Here is a 22,580-nt window from a genome sequence, read left to right on the forward strand (position 1 = left end):
ACACCCGCCGTGGTTGCTCAGTGGCTATGGTGTTGGGCTGCTGAGCACGAGGTCGCGGGATCGAATCCCGGCCACGGCGGCCGCATTTCGATGGGGGCGAAATGCGAAAACACCCGTGTGCTTAGATTTAGGTGCACGTTAAAGAACCCCAGGTGGTCAAAATTTCCGGAGTCCTCCACTACGGCGTGCCTCATAATCAGAAAGTGGTTTTGGCACGTTAAACCCCAAATATTATTATTGTGTTGCCATGCATTTTAACGCGTCTTCGCGTTTGGAGCAGATATTGCTCAACAAAAGTTGCTGCGCGACTGGCCGCTCGAGGAACTTTGCGTGTATTCGCGGGCTTCTTTCACGCTCAGAAAAACACTTTTATGTGGCACGTATTGAGCAACGGAAAGCTGTATCAGGAGTTTTTCATGTTGCTCTACAATTTTCTCATTGATACTTTTAATCTAATTATAATATTTGATAAGCTGATTAATTATTTAGAATAATTATGTAACTAGGGCGAATGCAAAAAAAAATAATGTCCAAGAGACGGCAAACAACGTTACGTTGCTTCTGTCTAGCTACGTGGCATTATTCTATCTTTAAATCTTGATGCACGATACTTGGGGCACCCTGTATATGTAGTAAGCCGTACAGCCATATGCGTATAACACACAACCCTACAGACACACACGCTGAACAAAAACCGCCTAGCCGGGCTTGGAATTCATGTGCAGTTCGCTCTTTCTGGCTTGCCCTCACTAAGGACAGGACAGACCTTCTTTATGTTCCAGGAGAATAATCTAGTATAGTTCAGCTTAAATTAGAAGAGCTTTTAGCTGGGCTAGTTAGTAATCCATCTTGATAAATTGTTGCAGGGCGCAAGAGAACACACTCACATACGCGCACGCACTCACACACACTAACAGGCAAACAAAGGACGTTCCCCGTTTATCACAGGAGTGCTCAAAGCCCTTAAGACAGCTCAACCCATTATATGGGTTTCCATTGGAAGTTCAAAAGAGAATCACGATTACATCGTCACATCCATTTGTTCGCTATAATACGTTCCGTTATAACAAGCGCTTGCACAGGCTGTGCGAATATAGGGGATTAACGATAACTGTCTTGAAGCACAATGAGTATGCTTAAAGCGTCTCGTTCTAAGATTTGGATTGCCTTCTTCAATAACATTGTCTCCTTTTGTTCAGGCGTGTTGGGCAAAAAGGTTGCCTTTCTTTTTCTTTTCCTTTGGACATAATTTTTTTCTGCTTCTACTGACCGCAAACGTAAGACGCCAAAGATAATCCGCGCTGAGTTTCTTTTTTGCTTGTTATCTTCACCTCAGAGTTATCAAAAATGACATCGCCATGAATTTTCGTCTCAGTGCCCGTCCTGCTAACGCTAAACGCTGCAGCTGACGCCGGTGCTAGTTGCAATGAATTGGAGCACGCTCACCGAATCGGGGTCCTTGATGAGCTCCGAAGAGTTCTTGTACGGCCTGGGCAGCCCCGGGAACTGGATGTTCAGCGTGCAGTATCTGCCCACGATTATGTCTCCATCTTCTTCCTCGTGGCGCACCGAGAGGCACTGGTCAAACGAGCCCAGGGTGGCCAGTGAGCCCGTCATGACACCCATCGGCATCTTGCCGCTCGCGTCGGCCACTGCAAGCGGTGCACAGCCAGCGTGTGAGTCGCGGTGGGCACCGGCTGAGTGCCGAATGGCCATCCTGCACACCGTACACACTTGGCGCAATTTCTGCAGCCGACTGGGGAGTGTCCGCTTCACCTGATCGCTCACGATTAACTCACATTTTCGAATAAGCAGTGGAATATACGAGCTGATCAGACATCGCTTGGATGAAGCATTCTGATCAACGAGTTGCCCCCGCGCTGGTAGGAAGCCCGAAAGAACATTGTTTTTTGGGTATGTATCTATACGGTGGGCTATGCGGTCTTTTGAAAGGGGACGAAAGAGACGTGCGCAAGAGGAAAGAAACCAGGAAGAGGGAACACATAAATTCACTTTCACTTGAATGAATTTACTTTCACGTTTTATTGGATTTTCAGATGTTCTCACAGTTTCTTGCAGTTTGTCGAAGTTGAAGAGTCACAGCATTTATCAAAGAAGATCCGGCTGTTTACAAGGGAAAAGTAAGCTGCGAGGAGAAGGACTCACAGCCGACTTCAAAGCTTGTCGCTGATAGAATCGAATGCTGCGGGACGGTTCTCAAGCACTCGCCAGAACAAAGAGCAGCAAGAACATAAAAGAGTAACTTTTCTCTCCTCTCTATCTCGGTGAGCGCTTTGGACAGAAATCATCACATCACAAGACACCTGTCTCCTTTTTCCGGAAAATATTTAAGGTAATACATAACCTAGGTGCCACATGGCGGCTGCAGCGAGTTTCTTCAGTAAGTGGGACTTCAAATGCATCAAACTGTAATTTGAAGGGATCAGTAACAATTCTGCAATAGAGTTGACAACTACCTTGCGCTCAGTGTCCCAAAATAACCAGGATTGATGACCCTGCGCCTCCCCCCTTTTTTTTCTTTTTTTCTTTTCAGGAATTCAAAAGTACGTTGCATAGGTAGGTAACGCTTAAATGAAACCTGAAGCGACAGCAAAAAGGGTTTTGTTTGTCAGGACTTTCGTTTATGCGGAGTACATAAAAATTAACAATAATCGTTTGACAACCGCCGAGTGTTCTTTTTTTAATTTCTTGCAGTGAAAAAAGAAACACGTTATTGTGTACTGCATCGCATATCGTTTCTTGTGAGCAAGGTACGTGTTCACACGTGAAAAGTTTTTCGAAAATTCTGCGCAGCCCTCGCGTTCAAATTAGCGCTGCAGGCTTTCATTAGCATCTCTTCTGTCTGGTCCGAAACATCAACGCGGATGCATGCAGCAGTAATATCACAGATGTCATTTTCAATAGAATCATGGTCTTCCTCACGAAAGTCTATACGATATTATCTTCAACGCTCTCCTCAGAGCAGGTAACGAAAGCATCAGCTAAATTTTCGTATTCCTGCGGCGTGGTAACCTGACTGTAATGTTCTTCCGTGTCAATAGTGTTGTCTGCCTTCTCTGCGACCACGTATTCCCTATATAACGAAGCCCACACGGTGAAAACACCGTTGCAACGTTGACACATTGATTTGACCTCGTCCGCCACTACCCGAGGCAGATTTTCCTTGACTATTTAGCATCACCATTTTGTATGGTTGTCGTACTATCGTGAGCAATGTGAGCGGGAACACGCGAACGCGTGGCAAATAGCCTCGAAACCGAGTTAGCGCGATACGCGGATGGCGCTGTCGAAAGCAGAGGCTAAAGGGGGGCGCTCTTCCGCTAACTGTTTGCATTCCCGCCTCGCTAGCGTTGCTAGGAAACGGCAGCTGATTGCGCTTTACCGGCCGCTAGCGATGATAAGGTGGTTATAGTACGCAGAGCAATCTTTTGCTTATAGTTCTGCGCAAGATCCCCCCCCCCCCCTCTCTCTATGACACGCACGGAACGTCTGGCAGTGATACCGGCTTGATACTAAAGCGTCTGTAATAGCGTTCACGCTTAGGAAAAAGCAGTATTGTTTTTGTACCTATTTTGCTTTATCCTCGTTCGCAGAATGGAGAGAAGTTGCACGCGACAGTCGGTTGAAAAGTTTTACAGCGAAGCTGTATACCTCTACCGTGCAAGGAAATTTTTGTGTCGTTGTTGTAAGCAAAAAACTCCCCATACGTGAGTCGATCCCGGATGCGTTGCAAGTACACCTATCAACATGAATGCTAGTCGTTACTTATCCGTTGATTGCTCCGATTCAGTTTTTTTGCACCCAACAAACGTTTCAGAAATAATATGCAAGTTCTGTGAACTCAATAACAGCAGCGTTTGTGATGTCAATGATATTCAGATTAAGCCTGTGAAATACGTTTTAGATTTGATTGCGCCTGTATTAATGCACGTCTACAATGTCTGCCTTTCTTCCGGTGTATTTCCACGTCAGATGCAAACTGCAAAAGTTTTGGCTTTATTCAAAAAAGGAGATAAGAAATTGTTGACAAATTATAGACCGATTTCTATTCTCCCCGTATTTTCAAAAGGTTTAGAAAAAATTATCTTTCAACGCATTTCTGATTTCCTCGAAAGCAAAAAGTTTTTAACCGATTGTCAGTTTGCCTTTCGTAAAAATAGGTCTACTCAACTTGCCCTGCTTCAGCAAAAAGAATTCATTTTGGATAATTTTGATAAAGGCCTTCTTACTCTAGGCATTTTTATAGACTTTAGCAAGGCCTTTGACTGTATTAACCACGACCTTCTGTTACATAAAATGAATCGTTATGGTATTCGTGGCATCGCTTTAGACCTGATTAGGTCATATCTGCGTCATAGATGCCAATTTGTGCAAATTAATAACATTTCATCCCAAGTTAAACCAGTTTATATTGGCGTTCCGCAGGGTAGCATTTTAGGCCCTCTTCTTTTTAATATCTTTATTAATGATATTGTTAATGTAGATTTCGCCACCAAGTTTATTTTATATGCTGATGATGCAACCGCGTTGTTTTCCTCAAATAATGCTATAACACTGCTTACAGTTGCGAATTGTGTGCTTAAGAAATTATATACTTGGTCTCTCGAAAATGGGTTGAAAATAAACACAGAAAAAACTAAAGCAATTTTATTTCAAGCCAAGAATAAGAATGGTCTCCTGAAGGATGACATTATACTTGGCTCTTCAAAAATCATGCTCGTGAATTCCATTAAAACCTTAGGTGTTTTCTTTGATCATGACATGTCGTGGAACTGTCATACTAATTTTTTAACAAACAAGCTTTCTCAAGTTTCAGGCCTTCTTTTTACTATTAAACAGATTCCACAGAAGGTAAAACTTCTGCTCTATAACTCTTTATTTGTTTGTCACCTGAATTACGGCTGCCTGGTTTGGGGCACAACATCTGCCACTAACATTAATCGTATCTTTCGTCTACAAAAAAGAGCCATTCGTGTTGTGTGCAAAGTGCCATTTGACTTTCCAACTAATTCATTATTTAAAGACTTAAAGATACTTAAAGCTCCTGATCTCTTGAATTTTCGCTTAGCGTTAACATATGGTAAGGAATGCCAGAAAAACATTAACCACGTCAGGTCTATAGCCAACTTGACACGAAATAGAAGCTATTATGCTACAAGATTTCCGGAATATTGGTTTGTGCCATACCCACGTACCAACTATGCGAAACAAAAGCTCTCATATACTTTACCGCATTTATTAAATAAGTTAATGAACGATGGTATTGATGTCTTTTCTTACAGTAAAAACAAGTTAATAAATTACTTTGGTGCCTATTAGCCTTTAATGTCTGTATAACTAGGCTTCTTTTTATTGAGTTATGTATTTTTTCTATTGCTATCTGCTGTATGTACACTTGTATGAGAACGTTTACTGTTTTCTTTTTTTTTTGTTTTTTGTTTTTTTTTTTGCCATGTGTTTGTTTACTGCTGCTGCTGTCACGAGAAGGATTAAGGACTAGTCAAGTTGCTCTTTTGTAACTTTTTTCCTTATATCCTCCATAAACTTGCATATTTATGGAAATAAATTCATTCATTCATTCAGATAGTGCAATGCCGATCCGACCCGCGGTGGAGGTGAAGCAGGCGTTAAGCACTCCCCATACGTGGGCCGAGCCCGATGATGGTGCAATGCCAGGCCGACCCGCGGCGGAGGTGCAGAGTTCACCATTAAGGGGCCCGCATACACAGCTTCGCTGGTCATCCTTCTTCACAGAGTAGAAGGGCACTGAGATATTTTATTTGGCGCTTGCGACATGATAACAAACTTTGAATGCACATAAAAAAGTACCCCATTATATCAGCATTAGCTTGCCCTTTTCTTGCGCGTTTGGTGGGCTAATAACGAACGGGTCATGGCTTCGCCGGCTTCAATGACGGCCTCCATTCTTTCTGACAGAGACCCGTGGAGAGCCTCGACGAAAGCTGTATCATCTTGAGACGTTTCCACTCCTCGTGCATAGCTTCCGACAGGCCATCTGCGGTCGCCAAGTCCAAGGAGAGCGTGGGAAGGTTAGCCTTCATACGTGCCCAAACATGCTCTATTATGTTCATGTCCGCACCCTTCGCGCACCACTCAAGGCGCATTACCCCTCGTTCATCTAAACGATGTGTCACGAACTTGGCTACGTGCGCAGGAGACAAGCCCGGTTGGAATAGATAGTACCCATCCGGGTGTTGACCATTCAAAGCATATGGGATCACCTCGTGCTCCAGCAATGTGCAATACACAGCATTCGTAAATCTCCCAGAGATTCTTACCAAGGTAAATTAGGCCGTCACGCGAAATTGCCGTCCACGCGTTTACTGACGTGCGTCCGCTTGCGGCCACCTCCTTGATGTTCTGCGGACAGCAACGTGTGTTCTCCATGCGCCACGTTCTTCTCTGCTGGTCCCAGCGGCTCGAGAAAGTAGATTCGTCGGAGATGACATATTTCCAATCCGCCACCCTCCAGCTGCGGTGATCGACAGCGAACTTCAGGCGAGCAGTTTTGGCAGCTGTGAGAAGGGTCTTCTGAGCGGCGATGCGACTTCGGAGTGCCGCTTCCCTTAACCTTCGCCGTACCGTGCTCTCACTTACATGTGCCAGGTCGAGAGTACTGCACACGTCCTTCGCCCTTTTGAAATGGCTTCTCATTGACTGCAGCAACAATTTGTAGGTCTTGGTTCATCGACGTGGCGAGGGGTCGCCTCTTGTGTGACGCATCCTTAATGCGTCCTTCATGTCGGTATGCTTGGACTACCCTGTCGACGGTCTGCAAGTGGCAGCCTGTCAAGGCAGCAATGTTACGCTTCGTGTAACGTTTCTTTGACAATTCGACGACTTATTCCCGCTTATGCAAAAGCACTCGCGACATCGTTAGGCGCTGAAACACAGGTGACTGCTAGGCACGGACAGCCGTGGTCTACTCCCACAAAAAAAAAATTCCTCGAAATAACAAAATAAAACAGGCGTATCAATGCTCAGCCAACATCAGCTAGATATAAGCAAATCTTGTGTATCACGGCAGGTTACGTCACGGCCGATCCCTCAGTAGTTACGTAGCCTGATGGGTCGTTGGATGTGGCTGCGCGCGCTAATATGAACTCGTATCATTGCTAGCGGCCGGTGACACGCAATCAGGTGCTGCTTCGTAGCAACACCAGCAAGGCGGGAGTGCAAACAGTTGGCGGAACCACGGCGCCCTTTCCATTTTGTTTCCGACAACGGCCGCCGCGAATCGCCCCACGTCGGGTTCGAGGCTATTTGCCACGTTTTCGCGTGTTCCCGCTCATATTGCTCACGATAGTACTTCTCCTGTTTCATATGTAGCGCTATGGCTGGTGAGCTAAGTGGTCCAGTTCCGTCTAGCAGAAGTTCACAAAAAGGAGCGTTTCGTCTGGCAGAAGTTTCTAAACATTGTGCCTGTGGGAAGCCAACCAAAGTTGATATCCTTGTCCAGTTTATCCGGCGTTTCAGTTTCAGCGAAAGTCGTTTATCCGGCGTCCACTATATGTCCGTTTCACTCAAGACTACATGTGATCAGTTAGCAAGACAGGAACCGCGTTAATACCTGCATTTTGTGGCTGCTAGTCCCGTTGTAACCATTACGAGGCAGGAAAAGTTGAGAGTGGATAAGCATGTGTGCTGTCCCACGCTTTAGTTCACGGGCCTGCCTGTTACTATTCTAAAACGCTTATATATATATATATATATATATATATATATATATATATATATATATATATATATATATATATATATATATATATATATATATATATATATATATATATATATATATATTGTTTCAGTGCCGTGCATCATTAGGAGTCTTCAACGCGGCCATTCAGGATAAAACTGCAACCAGTTGTGCGCTCCAGGATGCGGGCACCTATACTTCCGCAACAACATTTTCCACTTGGCACCGCACGCATTAGCTATCCATTGAGGTTACCGAGTTCAGTGCCCCTTTTACTTGTGGGTCACCCTGACAAATAACCCACAGTTCCGGAAGCGCGCACAACAAAAATGGGCTGGCTAATTTGGTGTCGCTTTTGCGCATATGCTATGCACGTTATACGACGTCACCTCTTGGTAATCGTGAGCCACAGCCGGGCAGAGATTGTCATCGTCTTATGGTTTTACGATTACTGGGTTACAGAGTGATTTCTACTTATTTTCGTAAGCCGCCAGCGACGCGCTTCACAAATGAACAACAGTCCGACTGGTTTGGAAGGAAGCAACTTCCTGGTCAAAGGGGGCGGGGGGAGGAGGAGAGTTCGCTAACCCGCGCCCTGTCCGATTCCGGCGTTTCCCACAGCTGGAACTAGAGCACTGTGCGTGCTTCGAAGCTACACGCACGCAACTGAGCTATAAAGACACAGCCACGCGCATTTTCTCTTCCTCCCTACACCCGCACGAACGGCGCGCTGTGCAATGTAGGCAAACACTTTCCCAGCCAGACGGTATAGCTCACCGGTGCTAGCCGCCTTCGGCAGGTAGGACAAAACGAAAGGGGCGAAAAAGTGAGAACGAAATCCGCAACGCTCAGCCGCGACTATCCATGCGTATGTCGGCGAGAAATGCGATCGGAAAGCTCCGTAATTACATAAGCCCCGTGGTATCTAGAGCTGCAGCATCGGCCATGGCTTCCGTGTAGCCCTTGGCTGCGAGAAAAGCTACACTTTATTGGAGTCAGTGTTAAGGCCGATTTCTACAAGGCAAGGCCTAGCTTATATGATATATACTGTTGCACACTGCTCAACCACGTCGCCAGACGCGAGGCGGGAACGCTGGCCATTCGCTTACAAATGGATACAGGTAGACAACAAGGTGACATTGTAAATCTACAGAAAAGCCTATTTATTATTGTTGAAAATGGATATGTTATAAATTTTCAGTGTTGGTATATCTCTGAGCTGTTGAAGTCTAATCGGTTTATTTGGGCATTTACAATATATGCGTGTGTTAGTATATGTATGTGGGTATATGTCAAAAGTGATAGAAAGGTTTATCATTGCACCAGGCGTAATGAGGAGCACTGCACCATTACGACGCGCAAGACCGAAAGAAGACCGCCGGCGTCTGTCAGCACCCAAAGAAAAGATTAGACAGAATTAGCTTGGCGTTTACCGCCCGTTACGATCGTATCACTGCCTGCACCAAAGTGTGGTATGCACACAGTTGCTCAGAACGATTGCTAGTGCTCATGTCAGCCGCGAAAACCAGAACGATGCCCTATAGCTCCGGCAGAGCCGTTCGAGCGGAGCGTGACCGTGTGCCCACTTTGCTTCGTCGCTTTTGCAGCCAAACGCACTGCGCGACTCTGGAGACCTCCTAACACTCCATGAGTGGGCCACGCGTGCGCATCGATACAACGCTAGCACGACGGCGCCGGATCAAATGCGCCTTGAGCGTCCGTAATTAGTTGCTATCTCAATAAAGCGGACATATATCTACACGCGTAAGCAGGCGTTGTCAATCCGACGGGTATAGTTTTCAAGTCACACTTCGATGTATATCAGTCTTTATGGTCCTTCAACTCGACGAAGGGCGAGCGCTAAAAGCAGCAATAGTCGTGGTAATAAAAATGTTTCCTTTTGAATACATGCGCAGGTAGGACTTCACTTGTTGCTAGTTACCATCTGGGCAGGAAGGTAAAGGGGATAGGGTTCTCTGGAGGGATACAGCAACTGTTCATGGTTCGCACCGCAGAGCACGAGATAGGCCAGAAGCAGTAACGCTCTTCTGCATATGCTAAAAGGTAAGCGAAAGAAATTCACGGCAACGTGGTTCGCGAGCTCCTAAACCTAAAGCTAAAGAGCAAACGCAGTACCATATTCGTGCCATATTCGTGCCGCACCGTGGTGCACGAGGCTCTCGGAAAGCAGCAATAAGGTGGAAGAAGGCAAGAGATAATGACACCCATTAGAGGGAATTAAATCAAATTAAATCAAACCATGCGGATGCATATATGGTGTCCAGCTACTGTGATTTGCGCTGATCTCCGTGAAGTTCTTTTAAAATGGCCTAACGCATGTTCCTAGGCGTTCGCTCCCGAGTGTCGATGAATTTAACTTTCCCTCGTTGGTAGTAATCGCGGCGTATAGAAAAGGTCTCTGCCAAAGCTCTACTATATCCACATTTCGCGATTGTCACTTTATTGTTTGCTCGATTGTATTAAAGCGTATTTTTATGGAGGCTCTTTCATGGATAAATTATGGCCTGCACGTTCAACACAAATATAGCAAGGTAACTCATTAGGTGGAACACTTTGGAACGCAAATACCTGGGCACATTTCTTGGGGAAGCGAGTACATACTTCCAACTCCCTATTTCTTTGCATAGACTGTAACAGTTAAACTGCAGTCGTAATTATTTTTTTCTACGCCTTAGAAACTGCACGTCTGCTTCGAGTATACTGTATAGTTTAATCGAGCAGCGTCACGTCAAATAACAATTAGCTGGGGTGCTGCTGCGGACAAACGACAAAATATGAAAGACGACCATTCTTTTCATCCCGGAAGTGGCGTAGCAAAAAGAAAGGGAAAAAATAAGCAGGAAAGGGAACTACAGAGCCTTCGCCAAGTCGCTCCCGCGCCCTCGCCTACAGTTTACCTCCACAGAAGCACCGTGCCCACGCTGTAGAGGGCGCTAACATTCGCCGAACGCCACGAAAGCGGACCCCCTTGCTCCTGGGCATGCGGACTTATTTATCGAGCGTCACCCGAGAATTAGAAAGCGGCTTGCATGGCAGAAACTCCTGCTGCCCACTGTAACAAGGACGGAAGGTCAGCGGTGGTGGCGTCCTATCGCTAGCGCTCGTGGCGGCTCGCGGAACAGGAAGGAGCCGGCCGGCGGTACGCGGTGTCAGTGGAACACAGCCGGCAGCTCGCAGCCGGCGCCCGCAGGCGCGTCGCGACGGCGCGACCTCGAATATGGGCGACGACGAGAAGGAGCTTCCACGCGCCGCCGTGTTACCAACTTCCGCACCACTCCGGAACTCGCGAGCAGTGGGCCTCGTACCGCGCTTGTCCAGGGCACGCTCGTCCACCTTAGCGAAAGGACCGCTGGCGGCATTAAAGACAACAATCTGGAGAGGGAAAAAAAACGAAAGAAAAACAAAATCCACGACCACGCGCGATCGCCGCCGTGGATGCTTTTTTGTGAGCACCTCGTTTCGTTGGCCCCAGCCACTGCCTCGCGATCAGCACGCTCCAACGATCAAATGTCACATCGAGGCGATGAGATTTCGTCACCTACGGGAGAGCGGCGCTGAACGCGTTCTCATAGCGTGACGAGTCAAAACGGGAAGTCAGGATTCGACGATCGTGGAAACAGTGGGCGTCTGGTAGAATAGTGTATACACGACGCTGCGATAAGGCGACGCTCCATTGAAAGTTAAAACAGGCGCGCGAAAAGCAACGAGGGGCCCGAATACGATGAGGAAACATGCTATGAATAGTTGCCCCTTTCCATCCCGTTTCTTCTTTCTTTTTTTTAATGCACGCTGCAATACGCTGAGCATAATGACAAAATTAAAGAGCATAGAGGAATTGGCGAAAATATATTTGCGTGTCGATCCAGGTGAGGCGGACGAAAATGAGAAGATGCAGCTGCTTCCAAACAAGAGCCTTTATTCTCGTAGTAAAATTCGAAATCGTGACCCCTCATGCGCCTCCCACCCAGAAAAATATCGAAATAAAATTGGTTCTCAAGTAAGTCGCCTCTTTTCTGGAGTAAAGTGTTCACTGGGCGCTCCATGATGAAACAGAAGAGTACGACAAGCGCTTTCTCAGTGGCCCTATCTCAATTCATCACTGTGATACGAGATTTTGAAAAAAGGTTATGCACACCTTAGATTTATTTATTTATTTATTTATTTATTTATTTATTTATTTATTTATTTATTTATACCAAGGCCGTGGATATATGAATGGATTGCGACACACACTTTCCACTTCAAGCGAAGGGACATGACACTGCCAGTCCTTAAATATTCTGCGTATCCCTGCTATACTGGTAGGGTTCAGGGCGTTAGCCTGCCAGTGCGAGGCATGATCAGAGTGCGCGTGGTTACGCGTAACTTCAGGATACTGGGAGCTTCAACCACCGTGCGTGTTGTTTTCAAGCTGAATCTCTGCAGTGAAAACCCAAAAACCTTCCTCTGCTAAGAGTATATCGACGACCGAACACCAAACACGCTGACGAAATTTTAAATAAAGAAAATGCTAATAGTGTCATTCTAGCTTAGCTTAAACTCCTAAAATAACGGTCGTATAAAAGCGAAGAAAGTTACTTAGGAGCGTGGTCAAGAGTATTAAAACGGCAGATATTAAACGTTGCGCATGTCTAGTGTAAACATTTCGACAGAATAACCGTTCGCAATATAGAAACTTTTGGTAAGTGTCTGTCCTTGTTTTAAAAAAAAAGTAAATTGTAAGCGTGTAATCCCAACACTCTCACTCATTGGCGCACTCGTTCTTAATGAGTGGAAGGTACAAAATCTTTTGTGACAGAATCCCAGGTGGCAGATTCGAGTGCACAACTCACTTAATTGCATGGTTTCCTGAAACTTCTCTGAAAAAATACAGAACTCACAGCTTACAGTAACTACTGGCGAACGAATGGCCGTGTACACATTTCAGCTCCTCGACTGGAGTCGCAAAGCGCGCTGCCTAGCCGCTTATACTCTGACGCTTAGGTTACGCGGCGATGGCGGTGCGAACAGCGGGAACGGCCCCACTAGCGAAACATTTCGATGCGGCGAACAGCGGGTAGCGCTTGCCGGTGCGAACATCGGTTGCCGCGATTCGGTCCTCGGTCACCAGTCGCGATCGGTCGCGCTACCTGTGTCAATCGCTGGTGTGAACGCGTCACAAGCGTGTTGGACAAGTCATGCGTATATTTCAGTGCCGCAGTGAAATGAGGCACCGTCCTGTATATCTGAACCACCGCCGCATGGTAAACAGTGGCTTTGTTGAAGAGCTCTAGCCGTTACACGTTTCCGTAATATGGTAATTGCCTGATAATACGTAAACGGCAATCATCCGTCTCGTACCTGTTACGCCCTGCGGGACAGAAACATTTACCGTATATGGTCAGCCCTTCTCCATACAATATTTACATGGCATGGCTAAAAATATCTATTGGCTCATACGGCTGAACCCGACTGCAGTAGTGTGTGCGCGTTGTCTCATCGGGGAGTCGATTACCACGAAACGTTGCTGCAGAAATACTAAAGGCATGCTTCCACGTCGCCGCTAGTTGTGAGACCTGGGCGCGAATCATGTGCACCACCAAACAACAGCTTGACTGGAACGTTTCAGTTTCCATTCGTGGCTGTCTAGTCGTGCAATATCAGAGGAAGCTTTAAAAAAAGTTGTGACGGGATACCTGGCTCAGTATTATGGTCAGTAAGCCTTGCACAGTATCGTGCGATATCGGTGGCAGAAGCGAAGAGAAACCACTTTCTTCCTCATTTTTATCCAGCCTTTAGCTTCCTGCCACTGGTACCAGTTATATTGTTTCATTTCGGCGCTGGTTTGTGAATAAGCAGTGGAGCGTGGAGTCAGCAAATTGTTTTAAAAGGCGCTCAAGAGGCCAGGCACAGTATTTGTTACGGCGGCAACTGCAGCGTGGTTGAGGAGAAAGACGAAGATGCCTTTGCGATAGGTCGCGTTTTTCATCTTCTCAGTCTCAAAGGATTTATGGGCCTCTGGCCGAGGTGGTGCTCAGGCTTCAGCCAGCAGCAGTGGCTACCGTGTCGTGCTACCTCGTCTTCCTACCGTTAAACTGGTTGTGAACTCCGTTTTCCTGCATGCTGACTTAGCTGGTCGACTGCACAAAGCCCAAGACTTCAGAGACGCCCTTTTGAATGCCATTGGCCTAAAGAAAAGTTCCATCGGCCAATTTTAGATGTCGCACGTGTGGATGGTGAAGTGCCAGTCAACAATGACAAATTCAAAGCTAGTCACGTGCGGGGAATTTCCAGTGAAAGGTATACGCTGCATCGTCATTGAGCCTGCGCCCACAGAAGTAAAAATGAACCTTTTATGGCTTCCTGAGCGTTTGGAAGACGCCTGCATTCCACATGCACTCCAGGCTTACAGGAAGGTGAAGTTTATATCAGCTGAAAGCTAGGGATTATTGAAGATGGAACAAATGCGTACCCTAATTTGTGATATGGTGTTGTCTCTTGCCGAAGGAGTCCGCGTGGGTGACGTTCCACATCTCCTACCTGTCTGTAGAGTACAAAGCCTTGTATTGATTCCAGGCAGGCCCCCGCTCTGTCTCCGTTGTAACAAGGTTCGGTACATTCATCGCAACTGCCAGACCTCACGTTGTGAAGGCTGTTGGCGCTTTGGCGACACGGCTGAAGAATGTGCCGTAACATACGCTGACAAGTTACGAAATAGAACATGGCCTCCAGATGAAAGCTTGATAGATCACATAATGCATGCCACGGTGGTCCTCGACGCGACCGGAGACGTTCCATCTACCGTGTAGACCAGTTGTGCCAGCCACTCACCTCTGGATGTTAAAGACAATCGCATCGCAGAAGTGCCCGAGAAAGGAGAGTACTGAATATACAGAAGATCAATCCAATACAGAAGATCAATCAACAACGCAGTGAGGCGCCCGTAACCGCTCAGCCAGTTGCTGCCCAGCAAGCAAATGAGGCAGCCGTCGACTCATCTGCTACAGCCAAGCGTTTCAACGCGTACCTTATGCGCCTAACAGATCGGAATCAAGCACGGACAGCAACACGACCAGTACAAAAAGAACTGCACGTCACCTCATAACATCGAAATACTCGAGAAAGTGCCATCGATCACGGTTCAGGAGGCCTGGCGGGTGTTCGGAGGGAGCTTCATCATTCCCCTCAAGGACCGACGACATAGCTCATTAAGTCCAAATAGTCAGTAGTCACCACGGCGCTGTCCTAACAGTTTCTCTTCACAACTTTGAACGTACGGGTCCTTGGGCCTTTGCAAACTTTTATTTATTATTTATTATTTTATTCAGACTTTTATTTAGGAAGTGCCCTCCACGTCGTCACCGTGCAGGAGACGAAGATTGAGAGTGATGACAGACAGAAAAGGCCTCGCGACCTTTTCTGTCTGACTATATTAGCCCCGAGAATGACCTAGAGGGGCGCTGCGAGCGTCGCTCGCGTGACATCAGGGCACGGACTCGCGCCTGTCGTCTGCTGCAGTTCGGGCAGTGTCCAGACGCCTTCTGCAGTGTTTCCGTTTGTTCGCTCTCGTTCCCAATGCTTGTATACTTATGAGAGGCCGCCCATATATATATTTTACGATGTCTTTGTTCGCGAAAATGTAATCAAGGAGCTTATTTCCTAGACGACAATACATTTCTCGAAGGCAACGCTATAATTAGTGCCACCCGAGGGAACTCAGACCAGACCATTACGGGGTTTTGATGCGCGAATCTACACTTTCCAGTGGTAGCTCACGTGAATAATAAAAGCATAGACGCGAAAGCACAGCACATAAGAATCTAGTTAAGATTCGATACCCACCATGGTGCTATATGCGTGTCACATGCTAAACGCTGACTATATATAACTTCTACAACGTTTATCTTGATTTTAACCCGCTAAAACATGTTTGCTCATGACGAATAGTTCACGGTATAATATCGATTTTTTCTATTTCTTCACAGAAACCCTCGGCAGTAACACGAGGACTTAAATGCCACTGCAGTTGAGATTCGGTCAGCACCACTTGCGTTTTTAACTGGTTCTCAAAATTAGGCCGTACTTCACCTGTTAAATTTAGGTGGCGGTAACTTGAAGCAAAGCTGACTGAGTTTTACAGCTGTTTGCAGCACACAGAAAGGAATGTAGCAATATTTATTCCCTTTCCGTGCTACACGTTCAACTCAACCCGCCGCGGTTGCTCAGTGGCTATGGTGTTGGGCTGCTGAGCACGAGGTCGCGGGATCGAATCCCGGCCACGGCGGCCGCATTTCGATGGGGGCGAAATGCGAAAACACCCGTGTGCTTAGATTTAGGTGCACGTTAAAGAACCCCAGGTGGTCAAAATTTCCGGAGTCCTCCACTACGGCGTGCCTCATAATCAAAAAGTGGTTTTGGCACGTAAAACCCCAAATATTATTATTATTATTACGTTCAACTCACTTGAGAAATTTACTGGTGCTCCTGCTTGAGAAATAGACATGATGAATCTCTTTGGATAAATGACACAGGCTGCTTCGGTCGAATATTTGAGTGAAATATGCATTTTGGACAGGTTCGCTGCAGAGCAAGAAGCCGAAGGCCCATTCATTAGTACTATTGCACATATTGAAGATATCGTTGTTCCCCAGCGGAGGTCAAGTGTTCATGTGAGACTTGTGGTGTCTTTTTTAAGAGGCGGGTACGCGAGGTTTTCTTTTATGCACTGACGAAGCAAATAGTTTTCAGTCTGTTTAATTAAACAACGCAGGATAGAGACATGTTGAGGCAGAATGTGTTTGCATTTTCCACTTCAACGCAGCCTAAGCTGCGCTGTAGTGCCTCGAGTATGCTATAGGCATTGTAATTGGAGCTGTAAAGAGCTCCTTCATGGTTTCCATTCGAAGTTGTAGTGAACTGCTGGGTTTCGCGAACAATGCGCGCCTCGCCATAACGACAGTCGGTTGCTTCCGTTGCGGGAGGGGTGTGCCATATCGTCGATAAAAGCTGCTGAGGATCACTAAGACACATTTCATCGCATGCATTTGATTGCTTCTCGATCTTAAGACGAATTTTTTTTCGTGTGATTACTGTTATGGTATTCGTAATATATATATATATATATATATATATATATATATATATATATATATATATATATATATATATATATATATATATATATATATATATATATATATATATATATATATATATATATATTATACATGATGCGCCGTCGCGTTCACAGCCAATGCGTTTCTGTGTGCTTATTTCAAGGAACGGTGAAAGTAGTACCAAACCTTTTCATGCAAAATGCGCGCCTGACTCTTCCTTGTAGGCCTTAATATAGTTGCCACATTTGACTAAAACAACTCACCAGAGTAATAAGGATCATGATGAAAACTTCCCTAGGCAGTCCTTCTAACACGGATTTATAATGTTGACACTAAATATCAAGGTAGTTCTTCCATGTAAAATGCTATGTCTCTCATACTTCAGTAATAAGGGAATGTTAAGTGTTTAGAGGAGCATCATAAATAACTTTACGTGTTGAACTTGCAGACGTTATACTTAAGCAAAATTTATGAACAGACAGGGCGCATATATGCATTGCAAGACCAGTAGACCTCTTCAGCGCTACATAGCCTGCGATATGCAAGTCGCAAATTTTCATGACTCACGCGGTTTCAAAGAAGAAACTGCGGTCCACGCATGGCAACAGAAATAATCCGAAATAACCTTCTGCAAGTACGGCTCAAGCCGCCAATACCCCAAGCACGCACCAAGAAAACGAGCGCGCGCGGCATCCGAGCGAGCCGGAGCGAGCGGCGTCCTGGCTGTGACGTCACACGCGAGAGGGCGCCACTCCAGATTCTCGCCGCTAATAATGTATGTTTGTCACATGCTCTTGGTTTAGCCGCGGACTGCTTCCTTTTTTCTGAAAGAGAGCCTAGAATGTCCAGCATTTGGTTATCATGTTGAAACTGAAGGTCAATATATATGACGCGATTTTGTGTGGCAGGAAGTGCCATGGTGAATAGTCAACCTCTATGCATTTAATAACGCTGCTAAACGAGTTCTTTTACTCGATACTGGATATAGCCTAATGGACTGTGAACGCTGCATTGTGTTAATGGGAGATTTCAATTGTATATGTGATCAGAGTGATCGAAGCAGGATTAACATTCAGCGGGAGAGGAGTGGCGAAGTTTTGTCAAACGCAATTGAATAAATGCAGTGCTCATTTGTATAGGCGCGTCGGAACAGTTATCTTGCTCTTATACACGAATTCAAGGTCGCTCTTACGCCTGCCTTAATCTTATTTGTCTCTTCATCACTCCTCTACCGAGGACTGTCCTGTATTACCACCCCAGTTTCGTGCTCTGATCATTGTATGGTTATCGCAAAGATTGGGGTGAGACCTGTAGCTAATTTCCGACCACCGTGGGCACTCTGGGAGCTTGTAGCTTTGAGCGCCTAAATGATAATGAATTTAATGATCGTTTCGTATGGCCCTAACAACTTTTTTTTCTACAGACTTGCCTTTATTTGCTGCTTGGGAACTCTTTAAGCAAGAGGTTCGCACAGTGGCTTTAGAAATAGGATCAGTGAAAGCACTTTATAGAAAGGTGAAGAAAAAACACTTCTTAAAAGCCTATGTCGCCTTTACGAGACGTAATGCGAAATGCCAGGCACTTACATCGATGACAGAGAAAATATTGAATGCGAGTACGACCCACTGCGCCACAGAAGCGCGCATTCGACCTCGAAACAGGCGTGCTCTGCACTCTGAGCAGCCAACACTTCAAGTTTTACTTGATGAGCGACGTCACGCTATTTCCGAAGTAATTCCGGAATTATACTCCAAAGGTAGTTTTCTAACAAATACGAATGACATAATTTCACAGTTTGGAAGTTACTACAATGTGTTGCTTAGTGCCCCTCCCGACGATCACGGTGCAAAAGTCTTTGAGAGTTTTCTGTAGCTTGTAATCCCTTTACTGGGGCCAAAGGGGTCAACGACCTGCGGAATGTTTCAAAGGAAGTACAAATCGCAGCGTGCACGGTGCCAGAAATTGAAAGGCAGGGGTGTGCAATTGAAAGAGCTGTGCTTGCAGTGAACAGGGAAATTTTGACGCTAGCTAAGCCAATTAATTTTACGGTCATTCACATCAACCGAGAAGTGCACCGAGCAGGCCGCGAAGGCGCTTTTGTGCGTGACGGGATACATTTTAGCGAAAGTGCAGCAACACTCGTTGGACGTCGATTCGCGGTGCAGGTTGTAGCTTTTTCAGGCGGGCGCTAGTCAATCAGGAAGGAAGATTAAGTATTTACTGAAGCGACACACCGTGGGGGGAGCGGGGGGGGGGGGGGGGGGGGGTTAAGCGCGGAACCATTCTTTCTTGCCGTGGCTCGCACATGCGTTCTGGTCACAAGAACCCCAGACCACAAGACCACAAGAAGGTAGGAAAAGACGCACAAAAGATAAGAATAGAGAAGGTAAAATTCGTTACATAACCATTCATGCTGGTCGCAAGCTGGTAAAATGGCTGGAAATTCAAACGCAGCTGAACGACGAAGTGATTAGCGTGTACGCCTTGACCGAAACGCATCTACCAGATTTGGAGCAGCCGCCTGTTATCGACAGTTTTGTATGGGAAGGGTGCAGCGGAATGACTGGGTCAAGGAAAGGCGGAGGCACAGGCATGCTGATTAGGCGAGATCTGAAGTGGCAGAGGGTGAAAGAGACATGTAAGGAGCGTTTATGGATTACCGGCACATTACAAGGCAAAAAGATGTGGCTGGGAGTAGCTTACCTATGGGCAGGTAGCGATAGCAGAGATAAAAATAAGTACTTGAATGATTGCATTGGAAGCGATATTAATGAGTTCAAGAAAGCGGGCCAGGTGGTATTAGTGGAAGATATGAACGCACACATGCATGATTTAGACGGTTCTCTAGTGGTGGATCTGTGTAATGAACAGCACCTTATAGCAGTTAGCAAGGAGAATAAGTGTCATGGACAGGTAACGTGGCAATACGGAAACAGGCAGTCAGGCATAGACTACGCCTTAGTCTCAGAAATGGTCTACGAACAACTACACCAAATAATAATAGATGAACATGAAAAAGAATAGCCTCGGTAGCGATCATAAACATTTATAATTAAAGTTTGAGAGATACTAGCGCAAAATACGAACCAACAGCACCAGAATTTCTAAAAATGAATGAGAGCAAATAACAGAGATCGTAAAAGACATAGAGAAGAAAATGGAGGCCTTTCCTACAGCAGTCTGAGAATATAAGGAACTGGTGGACGTTATGCAGCAGGAAATACGGCAGACATGGCCAAAAAAAGAAAATGGTGAGATTGGAAAGAGGAAACCACGTAAGTGGTGGAACAAGGAAATAACGCAAGCTATACAATAGCGTAAGCAAGCGTCTAGGGATCATCGGAAAACCAAAAAGTTGGAATTACACGAGGAAAAAGTGCTCTTTAGATGGAACAACTACCAAGAAAATAAAATAGTGGCGAGTGAGCTCGTTCAGGAGAAAATAAATGCGCAAGTGAACGTTGGGTGCATAAAACTCGCAAGAGAGACAAAGGCACCCCAAAATGTTACTGGAACCATATCAGAACACTCGGAGCACCAAATAATAATTCGCAAACGGCTGTAAGGGATGAAGACTGCAACATCTTCGAAGGAGACGGTACGCTGCGGTAGATCACAGACGTTATTGGAGATACCTTCGGTACGAAATAAAGCCTAATTCAGGCTCAAACAGATCCGGCAACAACAGAGAAGCCTGAGAGATCGAAATTTAGCATAGAAAGATTTTATTAGAAAAAAGCAAAAGAAAATACCCCTAATAACACGGCAGCAGGACCCGATGAAATCCCAACACAGCTCATCAACAACCTCGGTCCAAAGAACAAGGCGCTGCTGACTAATGCCATAGAGCAAGTGATTAGAAGGAAGAAAATTCCGGTCGGATGGCGTGAAAGCAAGATGAACCTCGTCTGCAAAGCCAAAGGTGATAAGGATAAGGCGAACTCGTACAGGCCAGTTGCAGTAACGTCGATGATATATACAATGGTAATACAAGCCATAAAATTGAAAATGTCGAAGTGGGCACAGAAAAATGATGTACTGGGGGAACTGCAAAATGAGTTCGGGCCAGGCAGACGCTTAGGGGATAATATGTTTGTACTACCTCACTGCATAGAGATTTCAGTAGCTTAGAATATACCTTTATCGATAGCCTTTCGAGAGAGAGAGAGAGAGAGAGAGAGAGAGAAGCGGAAGACAGAAGAGAGGGGAAAGGCACGGAGGTTAAATAGATGGGAAGATCCGGTTTGCTACTCTACGTAGGGGAGAGAAGGGAGGGGGAGGTAAAGTGATAGCAAAGTAGAAATGAAGAAAAAAAGGAGCACAGACATACAATTACAGTCGGTCACTGTCACCGCATACCTTCACCGCACAGCACAGTAGCCTATGACGACGTAGACAGGTAATTGTTATGGGATATTCCTAAGCACGAAGAAGAACAAATTTGTTGAATTCCAAAAGTGTGGGCACTTTGCAATTGTATACGTTATTTATGTTAAATAAACTTTCAAACTTTCAAGGCATAGAAGACGATTTCGTGGAGCATGCTGAGGGAGGTATAAGAGACCACCGAGTACAATTTGTATGAGAAGGTCGAAAAGGTACTGAAGTGGTGGGAATTCACCAAGGACTGAAGCAAGGACGTCCTATCTCTCCATTGTTGTTCACGCTTTATGTTAAGGGCACAGAAAGACGACTGGAAAACAGCGAATTAGGATTTGATTTATCCTACATGCGTAATGGACAAAGGGTCAGTCCCTGGACTGATGTATGCGGACGACATAGTGCTACGAGCGGACAATGCAAGAGCTTTACAGACACTTGAGAAGATGTGTGGCAACGCAGCGACAAATCCAGGCCTCAAGTTTAGCAAAGAGAAATCGGGAATTATTATCTGTAACGAAGCAACGAGTAATTACGTGATGTCAATTCAACAACAAGTCATACCCAAAGTCAAGCAATACAAATACCTCGACGCATACATAAACGAAGGAAATACTTACTCAAGCACCCATTAAGAAAATCTCAAAATAGAGGGGAGGCGGAATGCTGCAGTAATAAAACAGAGCACTGTGGGGCCACAATATGCATAAGGCAGTACGTGGAATCTGGAAAGGAGTTATGGAGCCAGCATTAACGTTCGCAAATTACATTCTATGCTTAAAATCGGATATCACGTCAGGGTTGGAAGTTAATCAAAGATTGGTAGGCCGGTTGGCTTTGGGAGCCCACGGCAAAACTACAAATGAGGTAGCGCAGGGTGACATGGGTTTTGAAGTCAGAGAAGCACAGAGCAAAATTAGTCTTGAAGAAAGAATGACGAACATGAATGAAAATAAATGGGCGGCTAAAGTACACAAGTATCTGTACTTGAAGAGCGTGGACAGAGAATGGAGGAAGAGGTCAAGAAAGTTGGCAACCGAGTACAGGGTAGTTGAAACTGTAAATAGACAAACATGAGTCTTCAAAAAGAATGTGAGGGAAACAGGCAGTACATTCGATGCAAATAATGAAAACAAGAAGGGCCGCGGAGATTTACAAGAATGAGAAGAAAGAAGTTAGAAGGAGAAATCTGTACGATAACACAAAGGGCAGTGCAATCCTATTTGAGCATCGAGCCGGTTGCCTAAAGACATGTAGCGCCAGCGACATGTCTTTAGGCAACCTCGTCTTCTTTCATGGTCGCCCTATGAAAGAAGACGAGGTCAGGCGATGGCACGAGCGGC

The 22,580-nt window shown here is 45.7% G+C and overlaps 1 protein-coding gene across 1 annotated transcript in view; it reads right to left on the reverse strand.

Moving 5' to 3' along the window:
• Positions 1–22,580, reverse strand: part of LOC142584854 (O-acyltransferase like protein-like) — a 98,662-nt gene that overhangs the window by 34,899 nt on the left and 41,183 nt on the right. The window contains exon 3 of the mRNA XM_075695164.1: positions 1,447–1,652. Coding sequence (XP_075551279.1) covers positions 1,447–1,652 — 206 coding nt within the window. The remainder of the gene's footprint in view (positions 1–1,446; positions 1,653–22,580) is intronic.

Source organism: Dermacentor variabilis, chromosome 1 (assembly GCF_050947875.1).
Source record: "Dermacentor variabilis isolate Ectoservices chromosome 1, ASM5094787v1, whole genome shotgun sequence".
NCBI classification, from domain to species: domain Eukaryota; kingdom Metazoa; phylum Arthropoda; class Arachnida; order Ixodida; family Ixodidae; genus Dermacentor; species Dermacentor variabilis.